The 15497-nt window shown below is 35.2% G+C and overlaps 1 protein-coding gene and 1 non-coding gene across 2 annotated transcripts in view; one reads left to right on the forward strand and one right to left on the reverse strand.

Moving 5' to 3' along the window:
• The first annotated feature begins 200 nt into the window (after positions 1-200).
• Trnaq-cug (transfer RNA glutamine (anticodon CUG)) lies at positions 201-272 on the forward strand. Its single transcript has one exon. It is a non-coding gene; the product is annotated as a tRNA-Gln (tRNA).
• A 5452-nt stretch (positions 273-5724) lies between these two features.
• LOC125778681 (putative inactive carboxylesterase 4) overlaps positions 5725-15497 on the reverse strand; it is a 28998-nt gene continuing 19225 nt past the window's right edge. Inside the window, exons 2-3 of the mRNA XM_049457676.1 lie at positions 6445-6565; positions 5725-5874 (exon numbers count right to left, since the gene is read on the reverse strand). Of these exons, the coding sequence (XP_049313633.1) occupies positions 5725-5874; positions 6445-6565 (271 nt within the window). The remainder of the gene's footprint in view (positions 5875-6444; positions 6566-15497) is intronic.

The following is a 15497-nucleotide window of genomic DNA, read 5'->3' on the forward strand; positions in this document are numbered from 1 at the left end:
AATTTTTTAAGGAAGAACATATGAGGAAACTATGGCATCAATGAAATAAAACTTTCTTAGTGACGTAAAATAATAGGTTGGCAACTCTGGTTCGCTTGCATCCCCAATCCTTAACAGTAAGGATGCACCATGTACTGTTATCTCTCCGTTTACATGCATATTACAAGTATTGTTTAGTGATAACAGATGTACCGTTAAATGGTTCCATGGTGTAATGGCCAGCACTCTGGACTCTGAATCCAGCGATCCGAGTTCAAGTCTCGGTGGGACCTAAGAAAATAATTTTTTTCCTCGCTCATTATTTTTTGCAGAATTTGCGATGCAACGCAGCACTCAACATAATCCTCATGCAGTTGTAAAATTGTCGATTACTATATGTCTAGTTGGAAGTAGCTTGCATCAAGGACGAATTTGTCCTTGCAAGCAGATTTTAGTGTGGAAGACTTAAAAAGGACATCAGCCATGAAATGTGTGGCCTTCTTTCACTTGATTGTAAGTTTTTATCACAAAATTGTGTATATTTAAATTTATGCTGCAGAACCTAATGAGCGTAATAATTGCCTAAGTTAAACCACTTTCACCATTCTTTGATCTTCTCCTCTCAATGAAGCAAGTATGAGTTTATTATTTATGATAAACCTGTGTCCGAAGAATGAGAACCTTAGCTTGATAGTGTTTTTTAGGTTCTAAATAGCTGAAGGTTTCTTTGCGTATTACCATATAATTTGGCTTGTTGACCACCGAAGTGAAAATTTGCCTTTCTGTATATGCTTGATACTCTAACTACATTTTTTAATTAATACTATTTTTTTAATTTTGCGAGCAATCACTACCTTAACATTTTTATACCAACTTTCAAATTTGATCCGAACTGAAAAAAATCACTTTCTCGTATACAAAGCGTTATTGTCGCCTTTAAAATTGACCCGCACTAAGCATTGGCTGGGATGGCCTTCACTGCCTTCAGTGAACTTTGGTTTTTCGGTTTTGACTGATTTTTGGAACGCCACTCGCTAAATTGTTGAACAGTTGAACAGTCATATTCATAAATTCACATTTAGTCCACCGTGTTTATGCGTATGATGAATGTAAGATCCTCTTTTGCGATCTCTACTTGACGTAATTTTTCCAAAAGGTTAAAAATTTCAGGAACGAGTCTAGTACTTACACGCTTCATATCTAATACTTTAACCAAACTAAGTTAAGCCGATCTATGACAGACTCCAATATCTCTCTGATGCCAACATGACGATTTTATCATCGCTTATAGAGGTGAACGAACACGCACGATGACTTCAGGTCCGTTATTGATGCCTTATGCTACTTAAATACTTTTGTTCAAGATAAAGTAGACTCCCTTAAACATAACTGTAACATTTTCAACGATTTGGCTTAATTGGAACAAAAAATGTCGAACAAAGTCGTTAAATTTTTTTCATGGTAAAATCGCTAGACATACGAGTACTTTTCGAGTTTGTAAAAAAACAGCTACAAAACACAAGCTTGTACGAATATATAATAGGTAAATATTTTTTCATCGAATCGGTTTGTGCGCGCAGGCAAAATCCAGTTATTCAGAGTCAAATTTGATCAGATGAAACACAAGTATTTTAAAAATAACAGTTTCAACCCAAAGTCTACCGCTTAGCAAACTCTTTGTAGAAATATATTTAAAATTATTTAGTTGTAAGCCTTGTCGGCTATGCAGTTCTTACATTTTTCGTTGGAGAGATTCAATAACCCCGCTGAATTCATTTTCCTTATGTCTCCAACAGGGATTTATTAAGAAACTACAAATTCTCTAACCATAAAAATTGTCCTTTTGAGCAAAATCCTTGTGTGGGAAATTTTTAAAATCCCACAATAGCTCAGAAATTTAGACAGGAACCATTTTAGATGTTAAAGCAGTGCATAATTTGAGAATTATTGGAACTGCAATGGTAATTTGAATCGCCAAGAAGCTGTTTAATGCCCAATTCATGAAACTGCTAGAAATGTGGGCGCTTTATAAAAATACAGGAAGTCTCCATTCTTACTAAATCCGTTGGAATTCATATGTATATATGTATGTATGTATATATGAAAAGCATAAACTAAAATTCACTTCTATAGGAAGATATAAATACGATACTTCTCGAAATTAATTCCTCATACCTAAAGAAAATTTCGTTGTACAGAAGTTCGTAAAGTCAGATTGACTAAACTTCTGGGCGAACGATGGTAGGTTATTTTATAGCTCTAATGCCCGATTCACACAGAACTTTTGCTTCGCTTTCCTTCAGACTTTTGCTGTGGTAGAAAAGTAGATGTATTGTTCTGTACGAGTTCGTTCACATCAAGACAAAGCAAAACAATATAAAATGCTGCACAACTCTGGTCTTTTTTTAGAAACTTTTATTAGACAGATGCACGTAGAGCAAAGTGTTCATTCCGACATACTTTTTGCTTTCTTCGCTTCGCTGTTAAAGTATGAATTGTCAAGTAACGTTATGAAATTTGTATGTGAATCGGCCAAAAGCTACCCAGATATGTTGGTAGATTTTTTTTAGAAGTTGGAACAACGACTTTTTTTTATAAATATTTATAATAGATAGTAGGTTTCTCATGGAACAAGCAAGCTAACTACATTAGGCGTCTACCTCTAAATGCATAAGACACGACCAAAAGCACAAAATATGATGAAACAAACTAACCTCGATTGAGCGGCCAGACATTTTTGCAAAACCTCTCATTGTAGAATCTCTTATCTTACTATGCTAAAGTTTGTTTAGGAATTCACGCATTTCGAAAGATACTTTTATATAAATATAATAGAAATAGAGATTTCGGCACTCTCAACCTTAAGAGGGTATTCTACTTTAGAGGCATAAATTTCAGGTAATTCTTGAAGTGTCGTAAAAACGGCAATTAAGTAAAATTTGTGTCATACATTTTTTCATTCGTTATAAATTAACATTAGAAGAATACAGGGAAAATCAAAAAGTCAAAAAATAGCAGCTGATAAAGTGAGGGATCTTAGAAAAGAGAAGCAGAATACCTATAAATGTAATATATCCCCGAAAACAATTTGAATTTTGAAAAATCGTGTTGTAGATATAATAGTTAAACTTTAAAAATAAAAATATATTTATATTTAAGTAATATATTTTTTTGTTATACATATAATATATACTATATAAAAAAGAAAAAGTTTGAGTACTATATAAAAAAATATATTAATTTTTTTATTACATTTAAAATATACATACATATTTTTTATTTATATTATAGTTCTCTTAAATTAAAACTAGAAGAGATGTATCCTTTGAAGAAGAGTTTACTTTCTTTAACAATACTATTCTTCGTTCTTCTTCTTCGTCTATCGCAGTTGATTTTAATATAAAAGAAAGGAATGAGTTCTGAATATAACAATATAATATTTCTGTATCAAATTTCACTAACTACTTTCCATCCACGCCACCGTTGTAATTAACAGAATATTACAGCATTTTAATAGCTTCACGGTAAATTACCAAACACATGTATGAACATAAGTGTATGTGTGTGTGGGAGTGTTTTGCAGCAGCTACTAACATGAAACATTAGCCGACTCATAGGTCCATTGCTGGGCGGTTAAGTAAAACAAACTATTTTTGACAACATTTTAATTGCATAATTAATGACTCAAGCACTTGCCTGGTTAATGCCACAAATTACAAACGTTTATTACACATAATTAATTACCTACAGCAGCAATTATAAAGCTACCGTTTTCATTTGTGCAATTTTCGATTCATAAATTTCATTTTAATTCTTAGCAAATGGCCACAACTATTTCTATGAGTATACGATTTACAACAACTCGGCTGGGACGCCGGGCGCTACTACAAATCAACGACGCGGATTTGATGTGCAAATGCAAATCGATAGAATCATAGATGTTGGCGGGCGGACAGCGCACAGCACAGCGATACATTTGTGCCACGCGCGCTACATGGCCATTTGGGGTAATGTCATAAATTCCAGATCGTTGCCAATATTCAAGCATTCCCATTCACTAGCAGCAGAGTAGACTTGCCCGTAGCGCCGCCAAGAGCAATCGTTTTGGCAGATAGGTTCTACAAAGCCACGGTATTTGTGTTGGTGGTGACGGAAGTGGCGCTGCCTGTACCAAAGCGTCACATTGGACGTCATTTAGTACCTTTCAAGCCATTAATTTCGCCTTCACTCGTATTTGGATTGCTCGTCGCGGCGCATATCGTCCACAAGCCAATCAAGCGCTTAATGGTGCGGTACTCTATGCTTTGCCACTCCACACGCATACACACACATATGAATTGGATGGTGCAACGCGGTAACATGTGTGGCCTTGCTGCATGCTGCGGCAGTGGTAGATGTTTGGGGTTTCGCCCACCTTCAATAAGAATGTCGTTGCGGAAGTGCAAAGGATCCATTCGCTTTGGTGAGTCATAGGCGAAGCTGGACGTGTGAGGAGCGTATTGTAGGCGTGCTTGAATGATTTGCTGTAGCGGACGGCAGAAAAAGCGGTATGTGGCAAGTTGGTTGTAGCAGTGAGCGCTAAAGCGGAAGTGAAAAGATATAGCAACTTGTTAATATTTATGCTACATCAATTGACATGAACTGGAGTTGACATTATTGCTATTCCTGCAAAGGACTCTTCTGAAATTTAGTAGATGTGAAGTTGCTTCCGCTTTGTTTTTCTATGTGTCTGCAGGATTAAGAGAAACAAAAAATTACTTTGCTTCTTTTGGTTTATATTTGACTAGTTCTGCTATCGGTTTTAAATCCTTGTGCTGGTTCCAGCTGAAACCGAAAAACAATGTAGGGGGAGACTTGAGAGAGAGGGGAAACAAATATCTTGAATTTCTCCTGTGGATTCCAGAATCTGGATTCCTGAATCTTTGCAGTTCACCTGCATTAAATCAAAACATAATACCGACGTTATTTATTGAAGGATACAAACTGAAAATGTTTAGCCAGGCTACTTATCTTCTAGGAGTCAAAGTATACTACTTGAGCAGTGTATACCGGTCGCTACCTACTCAAATGTTATCACACAAAATCAGGTCGATTGTTTGGATAGACTCGAGTAACTGCTCTCTGAATGTGCATTGCTTAGAAGAAATTGTAATATAGTCATCGGAATAATCTGTCCTCTATATTATCCCAAGTTTGCTAAGATCATAGTCCGCAATGTAAATCTAGCATCAAGTAGCTAATGAGTGGGGTTTGATGTATGAAACTGTGTGTTATGAAATAATATTCATTACAAATATTCATCGCTACACATTCCATTCTCACTTCCGCTCATTTCGATGTAGATGATGAAATATTTCAAGCTCATCCTCCAAATCGATTGCAGCCAGCCCTTGTGGCAGTAGCATATACATTTGGTTTGCGGTCAAACGTTGCCAAGTCGATAGTGTACGATTGTGCAATGACGCGGTGAGATAGTCCTCTCGCTTGAGTGCTCAGTGCAAGTAATATTGCACTGACAGCGCCACGGCTTGGTCGAAATATTTTATGAATTTCGGATTGCCACCGAAACATTCGCAATTGCGTTTAAGCTTTCTTAGCGCTGCAATTGGAAGCTTAAAACTAGCAGTATAGGGTGTATGAAGATACGTATTTTACATACAGACAATGTATTGGACCACTACATTATATATGTATATACATAAATATATATGTATATGTATGTGTTGTATATATGCGTACCTCAACTCAAGCACCCAATCGATGTTGCACCGTCACCACAATCACGTCCTTGCGCATGAAATAATCGGATGCGTACCGTTCGCGTGCGGCTTCGCCACTACAAAAACCACCGCCATAAATCCAAACCATAACGGGACGTGGTTTATCAGGTTTCACCTGTATAATAGAGAGAAAAAAAGGCTCGCTTACTTACCATTGTGCAAGTGGCATTCAGGAATGATACAAAAAGTAGAGGAGCGTTTTGTAGCCGCAGGGTACATTACTGAATGTTGTGCGAACACGTCTGTACTTATTTATATGTAAATACAAAAATACATTACGCATGTTTGTATATCGATTTATGCATGCTTCACGCGTTAAATGCCAAGTAGTCACTCTTCTGCTTCAACAATTTCAATGCCAGCCTCCATTTATTCGATCGGAAACAAATAGTGAATTCTTATATTCGATTGGGGTGACCAGATGTGAGTTTTCTTTAAATATTTAACAAACGTAAAAATGTTCATAGATGTGGCCTTGCATAAAGATTAAATGTGAATTTGTTTATTAGTGGGCTACATATATTTGTTCATTATGAGCTACATAGGCTATGGTAGGGCTAAGAGTCCTTCAAGATTATCAAAAACCTGTTTTGGGTAAAAAACGTACATTCTATAATCTTTTTCTGGTTAGCCCATATGTGTATCCCTACATACATACATCCTTTCGCCACATTCTTTTACTTACTCTGTATACATTCAGATATAAATAATTCTCGCCGCCTTCGATTTGCACTTCAACGCCTCCTCTTTTTCCAATATAAATGTGGTTTGTAAAGTTGTGATCTATGTCCCGTTGTCCGAAGGTGCTGTAAAAGACACGTTGCATCGGGTTGGCAAAGCAATTTGTGCAGTTACGCACGTGACACCATGCTGCGATGGGTTGGTTCACCCATTGATGCTAGTTGTGGAATGTGTTCGAATCAGCGGTGGGTGTGAGTTAATATCCTAGCACGGCGCTTGGCGCCTATTATTCGACCGCAATGCTCCTCGCAATGGCGACATCGTCGCCTTTAGCTCTTGCTGAGTCAATTTATAGTACAAAGTTCCATGAGAGTAAAGTGTGAAAAAGTAAGGAGAAAGTGTGAAGATGAGAGGATTTATAAATGTAAGTTTATTGAAGGAAGTTCCATTTGATAGAAGTGTTAAGAGTGAAAAGTTTTGTGGTAATAATAAATAATTATTTAAATATTTTGGGTTTTGAAAGTTATCAATTTCTACACCATACAACTTATACTTGGAGAAAAGTTTTCTTATTAACTGCACATATTTGACAAAATAAGAACATCGGTCTAATGAAATGGAGCACCCCAGTAGGTGGAGATTTTTGGCCTTTCACTAAACCAATTGTCGGAATCGCCGATATCTGATGTCAAATACAAATATAAAGTTAATGATCGGAATCGTTTTACGAGATATTTTCGGCATGGGTTATTGCACAAGCAGAAATGCAATTTTTGAAGAAATCGTTCAGATTGAATCACTATAGCATATAGCTGCCAAGAGATAGGACGATGGTAATCATGTGCTTGTAAGAAACCTGTTTTTATGAAGGGTGTTAAAGCTTCAGTTCGACATCAACTTTTATTTTTGAATAATCTTGTGCTTTCTTTTTACATTTCATCTGCTTTGTGCGGCGTGGCATCTCTTAATTTTATTATTATTATTTTTTTTTTTGTGTATGTGCATCACTAAATACATACATACGCACATTATCATTTCGCTTTGCGTCAGTCATAAAGAAATATTTAATCCCTTTTTGGCCTTTCACTAAACCAATTTAATTCCACATTTGCCACTCCTTTGAGCCATTCAAATCTTCGAAAATTCTGAGTTATAAAATTTTCAATAATATTTACAATAAAAGAAACTGGTTATAAAGGTGGAACGAGTTTCAATTAAATTAAAATCCAGCTGATCTTTTTTGAGTGCTTTGCTTAAGCAGGCGAATACGGGGAGAGGTGAGGAAGAGTAAGGGTTTAGTGATACATGCTCTTCAGAGGGTTTCACGCAATATTAAACATCGTTATTAAATTAATTTTTAATATTATTTTAATCAGTAGGTTAAAGTCACTAGCGGGCTGCCTGCTCTCTGTAATAAATATGATACAAATCATATATTTCTTGACAAGTTTTAACGTCTGTTACATTGTATGCAAGTGTTCAAAATCGCTTGAACTTTGGTAAATCTCACACCAATATAAATAATCCTATTTAATATCATTCTATAATTGTCGTGTTAATAATTGCGATTGGCTGACTCAATGTGCGGTAAACAACTAAATGCAAAAGGTGTTAATCGCTGCACTGCTGATTGCTTATTGCGATATACATTTAAATCTATGTATATATACCATATATAGTGAATATGCAAGCTTCAACCGGCATCCGTGTCAGGTTTCCTCAGCGCCGCTTGCATGTCGCCATTGTCGGCATTCGTGCTTGTCTTTGCCACATGTGTGTGTGACTGTTTGCTTGAAGGAGTGTGTTAAATGCTATTAATATTGTTATACTTATCTATGTGTAGTGAGTAGTACATAAATATATTATCGTTGTACTGCATAAATTAATAATAACTTGATTTATCAACAGTTATTAATGATTTGACTTTAATGAGTGAGCGTGTCGTGCAACAAGTAGTCACTGCTGTTTTCGCTGCGGTTGGTTAGACGTCGACCAATTGTTCGGTGAACGATGTGCGCTCAATGGTGTGGTGATAAATGATAGTTGTAGCAGTATGGGAGCATTACATACACAAATATGTATATGATTATTATATTTTATGTTTATATTCATGTATATTCAGGTAGACACAGAACAGCTGATGGCCTCTGGAACTATTACAATTCTGAGAGCGAGACTTTGCTATCAGTTGTATTAATACTTACCGGCACATGAGTTACTTAAATAAATAGTAAATTTTATTTTTAGTAGTAGGTGGTGTAACGGTTTCAGAACTTCAAGCCAATGTGGAAAATGCATTTGAAAAAACTGCCGGCAATGTTTCTGACCAATAGCAGTAAATGAGGTTGTTCTATATAAAGGGTGTTTTTCACTGAGTCAATCACTGAGGTCTTTTTGAGAGGTGTTGCTTCATTTATGTTCAGGTTGGTTGCCGCATGTATCCATCGAGTATGCTAATGCTGATTTGGAGCAGAGTATCGAAGATGAAGCTCGTGCAAGAATTGAAGCCGAACGACCTTAAGAATATGGTCAAAAGTAGAGGCCAACGAAGCCGATTTTCTCAAGAAAATTTAGTTCAGCGATGAAGCTTACTTTTGGATAAATGGGTGTGTAATAAAAAAAACTTTGCATTTTGAGAGATGATTATCCAAAAATCAGTGTTTAGAGACCGATACATTCTGAAAAAGGTAATGTTTGCTGTACTCTATATACATACATATTTTCCAAAAAATTAAGCCGAAGAGCAATATGTATAAAAAACCCTTTACGGTCTGAATGAAGTCAAAGAATTATAAAAGATACTAGGCACATCGAAAAGATTAGTATCGCTTCCTGGGATAGGCTACTCGAAATGTACGTAAATTGTTTGTAGTGAGATCCAACCTTTAAATGTATACGTTTCCCATTCACCGGGCAATTGAGTTCTGCGAAGTTGCATTTTTAAGAAACTGTTGTGATTTCGAAAATTGTATGAATTGTTCTTTGATTCTTATTTTCTGATTCTGACACCAGCTATTATTTCCCGTTCTCAGATATCTGTGTGTAAAGATTGAGGGCTTTTTTCAAACAAAAATAGTATCCATAAGTTGGATGATAAAGCTTATAGCATTCCAGAAAAATATTGAGAAGTTAGCTATGCATTATACTTTTATCGGAATGTCGACTAATACATATGTGTATCATATAGTTGTATGTAGTTTTAAGGTAAAACACGCCAAGGTCATTCTAAACTTTGCAAGTCCAAATTCATGGGCACATCTTGAAGAAAGTGCTGTTTTGTGGTCCAAGCGGAGAAATTGGAGACACACTAGTTTTAAGTTGGTTACAACCTTCATTACAGAAAAGAATTTTACTAAGACTCTGCCACAAATTTTTATATCTAAACATATGCATCCCCTCAGATTAGAACCTATCAACTACAAGTGGCAAGTGCATTAGTACAACGGTGTACATTTATGGGACACAAGTTTGTGGTACACCACAAGCTTCGCATACAAACTTCTCTAATGAAGGTAATTTGCTTAAAATGCCAAACTTTGACATTCCGCCACTTCTGATGAATTCGCTAGAACTAATCTCGTTCGAAAGCTTGCATACATATTATATTAAGTCCATGCTTACTTCTTAAGAGATGAGAAAAATGCGGTAGTGGATGTTCTGGAAATAGCAAAATCGTATACATATGTATATCCGTGCAATATGGTTGATGTTGCAAGTGCGTTTATGTTTTCATCAATTTAATTTTAAGTTTTTTTTGTTGAAATTTAACCCAAGTTGCCTCGAAAGTTTTCGTTAGTCATTAAATTCTAACTGCCAGCTAAATACGCCATGCCAACAAGACAAGTTGCATGCAATGGTGTTCAAATATGCATAGTTTATTTTGTTGCAACACACAAGTTTCCACATAAAGCTGACAAACTATAGCTATTTAGAAACATTAGGGTTGAAAGTAGATATTCAAATTTAAGATAAAGGCTAAGATTTTTGCTGAACAAAGAACTGAAGGGTTTTACCTCTAGTATAAGCTCCCTAGAGTTATAGGTAGAAAGTAGGGTTCTCTATAGATTCCTATGATTCGAAATGCTCTTTGGACTATAGTTTTAACACATTTGGCTATGAACATCTAAATAAAATTTAGATTCCAATTTATCGTCCAATCTTGTAGAATCTAACTCGGCGAAAACAGATATTTTCCTACGCTCAATTCAAGTTGTTAGCACCCACTCGCATAGGTTATGCTGTCCTAATACCCTACCTATAAAACTGCACGTATATGCTCATATACATATGTATGTGTGGGTGTAGTGGTAGACACTTATCTTAACGTATTTGCAACATTCTTGCTACTTTGAAGCCCAGAAAGCTTACTCATTGGATGAGTGACGTTTAAAAGTTACACTGTGCACACATACATGCATACATACCACACACATAATATTATATGCATCATCAAATTCACTTCTAAATGCATGCATATTTAAAACTGCAAATGCCGCCTGTGGCAAGAGCCGCAAGTGTAAGTAAGAATCCATGCAACTGCCTCGTTACTTTTTCGTACCTTCGTGTTCTTTTTCTTCTTCGTACTCCTCATCGCCGCTTGACTGATCTGCTGATGAATGAGCCGAGTGACAGACGGGCTTTACGTCGATGTCGAAGCTGTTTTTTGTTGTTATTGTACTTGTATCTGTTGCTGTTGCTGCTGCTGCTGCTACTCTTGTTGCATACAACATATTTTATGTGCAGCGTAACATTTTAAATTCGTAATTAATTACTTTTGCTTTTAACACTCGCTCTACGGCTGACAAGTGTTCTCAGCATTAACTTTGTTATTGTTTTTGTTTGCGGCATATTTGTTGGCTCGGCAGTGAAGGTGTTTTAGTCAATGCCATAAGTTTCTGCTTTGCGGCGAAGTTTTAGATAAGTTTTATGAAGCCACATATGTATGTATGTATGTGTATGTAATGTGGATAATAAAGTTAACTGCTGCCACTTGAGCGTGTTGGTTGGCAACTTTAGCCAAAAGTTCTATGAATGACAGCAGCTATCTTATTTCAGTACTACATTTTACATGGAAGCAATTATGCGTGGAGTGTTTTTTGTTTTTGTCGTAACGGCAAAATAAATTACATTTTAGTAAGTTAACTCACTAAAAATTTAATTGATGGTTTTCTGGCTTCACTTCGAAATAAAATGTGGGAACGTAAAAATAGATGTATTTTTGAAATGCTTCCTTAGTATTTCCTATTGCAATTTCATAAACATTTTCAAAAACATTCTAGGGTTTCAATTCCATAGGCTTATATAATAAAATGTGGCGGATAAAATAAATAATAAATATGACCTGGTAGTTGAGTGGTTCATGTATCCCTATGGGTAATCAAATTTTGTCATTGTTCCAACCAACAAGTTCAGTCTCACAGTCCAACCAAATCTGGAAATATTAAGCACAAATATTGACAACCTAAAAAAAGTTATGATCATAAGACCATTTAATTATAAAAAATGTACGGTTAGCATGTCCGGCTATTAGATCAGGGTTAAAAAAAGCGATTTTCAGTCTCGTCACAGAACGAGTACTGATTTTGTCAAAATAGTTTCATGCATTTTCAAAACCTTTCAAATATATTGTATTAGTTTTATGATCCATGGTGATGAAGGAAATAAATTCTGAAATGAACAAAAAGCCCATTACTTTACACTTACTGTAACAATAACAAAACCATAAGAAAATCTAAATGAACTTAAATTGACATCAATTACACTTATATGCACTCTTACGGAATCGACATTTGACGTTTTAACCTCATAAACTTCACGCCAGACAATCAAAAGCTCCAAAGCCATTGATTACACACCTTTGTTTGGTTTTTCTTCGTAGCTTAGCAATTTTTCCATTTCAAACAGTTTTAATTTTAATTTCGACAGCAAGCCCGGTTGATAATTGAGTTGAGTTCAACGCCGAACAATGCAAGTGCAACGCAACAATTCGTTGCGCAGTGCCACGGCGCAGCATGCAACAGGCCACAAGCTCGAAACGAGCGCCCTGGCACACCCGCTGTTTACCGCTAAGTCGCTCGCAGAGTCAAGTTGCTCAAGTCGAGAATTCAATTCGAATTGGGTTGGTTATTTGGAGGAAACTCAAAATCGATTATGTACTACCAAAAAACAAAGGCACTAACAACAATAGCAACAAGAATGAGCGTAAAATCGACAACGACATTGGCGCACGCGTGGGTTCACGACATCGGCTGTCACATATGCCGCCACAAAATGTTGCATTGTTGCGAAATCACAAATGCACCGTAATACCGTGTGTGAGTGAGGTGTGTTAAAAGCAAAAGTGGCATGCAACAAACTGTTAAGCCGTTGTGAGACACACTTGGCAACGAATGTATTTTCATTAAAATTCTTAAAAGAAAAAAATTAAAATGCCGAAATTATGCACGCCCACAAATGTCATTGCTGCTGTTGTTGTTGTTTTACCGCTAGTTGTCTTTTGCTCTGCCGGCGGCATTTGTGGGAGGTTTGTCGTCGCTAATGTGGCTTTAAATCAGGTTGCTGGTTATAAAAATACACTAGAACTTTTAAATATTTGTAGTGTTAATTTTAAAAGTTTTCAATTAAAATTAATTTGCAAAAAATCAATTTGAAATTTTCACACAAACATACTGACGCAAATAAAAGTAACTGTTAGTCTTGACAATATTAAAAAACAAGCAAGGAAGTTCTAAGCTCAGGTATAGTTGAACATTTTATCGGGTCCAGGGGAAATATTGACTCGATTTTATATATTTTCGGTAAAAGAACACATTATTACCCAAAAATTGATTAACTGAATTTCACTGATATATTAGCACGGATTGACCAAAATTTGGGATTTGAAAAATTATGGTTTGTGTCATCAAGGTAATATTATGAATCAAGTTTGCTTGATCAGATCTTCCATGAGATATTAGCTTTCACGGATGGACGGACAGATGGAGATTGGAATTCAGTTCGAATAATCATTCGGATCTTTTGTTCATATAAAACTCTTTATCTATTCCGATTATGGTACTTCTACATGTTAAAAACAACCGTTAGTGTAGCAACATGTTGCGAGAGTTTACCATGAAAGCACCTTGAATACTAAAATACTCCAATTAATCCAATTAATCTCATAATCCATTAAAAAAAATTAAAAGTAGCTCGGCCGGTAAATTATGATAAGAATGTTAAGCAAGTTTTCTCATCCGAATACTATTAACTCTATCTAATGTCCCTTAGTTTAAAATTCAAATCGTAAAAGTTAACTCATTATAGCACATTATATGGCGCAATAAACATTAAATTAAACCGGATTAGTTGTTAATATAAATTTATAAAATTCTATTTTAGTATTCATTGATTGCCATCTCTTAATTGGTCGTATATGATATATTTTATTGAAGAGCTAGTTTATTTTGTCAAAACAATATGCCTGCCGTTAAATAAACTGAATACGAGTACGTAGATCATCGCTGATGATTGACCGTTGTTGGGAAAAAAACAAGAAATATTGTTACCTTCGGTTGCGCCGAATCAATAATTTCCTTTGAAAATGCAAAAGATTCCTTAAAAGAACTTGATCGATCAGTTTGTATGAAAGTTAAGTGTACATATGCTCTAGACATCCGATCTGAACAATCTATTTGGAAATTGCAAGTCTTATATCGGCGCTTCCGACAAATGAGCAGCTTCATGATTCAGGGTATACAAATAAAAGAAGCTTCCTTAATCCTATAACAGAAACATTTCAATTAATATTGTCGTCTTGAATCCTCTCTGCGGTTTCGTAAGTTTAAATTACCGCCAAGATGGAACCTTATACTATGGAACATATTTTTTACTGAGGAGTAAGTATAATATATGCGAACACAAAATTCGTTCAGCCCAACGAAAACGACTTTAAGCTTTTAATACCCTTTCTTTTTTAGATCATAAGAGGAAGTGTTCAAAATATGATAGAAGATACATACTTGTATATATTATAAATATCATCATCAATTTTGTACAAGTATGTATAAATATGTACTTTACCTTTGCACATAATGAGCTCGTCATTCTGAAGACTTTATTGAATGAAATATTTTCTATATTCATATCACTATTATATTGTAAAGTCATATTTACTTTCACTTTTCAGGTATTTTCAGAAAAAAGGAAACTGACAAGCAGCGCAAGAGAATTAGTTGTCATCAAAATATAAGCAGGGTTGCACGAGCAATATTAAAACTTCTAAAACTTCGGTGTTTCTGTAGTTGTTGAAATAGTTTTTATTTCATAAGTATTTGTTAGTATGTGATATATGTATGTATCTAATAAAATTGTCAACAGTTAAAAAAGATAATGATAAAAAAGATAATAATTTCAAATATTATTCACCTTGTATGCAACTCTGGTGATATGAGCAGATGTTCACGTAACGGTATTTTACCGCCATATGTCCTTTGCTTGTCAGTTTCCGTTTTCGCGTGCGAAAAGTTTGTTGAATCAAAATTTCAATTAACTAAGTTGTAGTTTATATCTTTCTAAAGAGAAATTAAGTGAGAAATAATTATTTCAATGATTTATAAATGTTTATTCTACAATAACAATGAAAATAGCAAGCTCTGCGATACAGTGCAAGAGAACCTGTTAGAAAATACTCGTAGTGAATGATAATTGGAATGTTTAGAAACAAATGCGAGCAGCAGTGAATGTTGGGAAGAGTTTTGAGGTAACTCTTACTAATTTTTAAGAAAAAAATGTACGAATAGAATTGGTGTTAAATGTTCAGCGGAAGAAGGCATGATATATTGTCAGCTCAAGTAAAATCATCTTGACAGCTAATAATTTGTAAGTTGTATTATTTCTGTATGCCCAATAGCGCATCTAAATGGTTCTCGTCCTAGCTAAATCTGAGACAGTGCGTAAATATTGTAGTAGAAGTGTATTAAATGAAAAATAAATTCGCATTTATTTGCAGTATTAAAATGTAAAGCGAATTAGTAAATTAGTATTATAAATTATAACCGAACAAGGTATTATTTTATATAT

This window comes from Bactrocera dorsalis, chromosome 5 (genome assembly GCF_023373825.1).
Source record: "Bactrocera dorsalis isolate Fly_Bdor chromosome 5, ASM2337382v1, whole genome shotgun sequence".
NCBI classification, from domain to species: domain Eukaryota; kingdom Metazoa; phylum Arthropoda; class Insecta; order Diptera; family Tephritidae; genus Bactrocera; species Bactrocera dorsalis.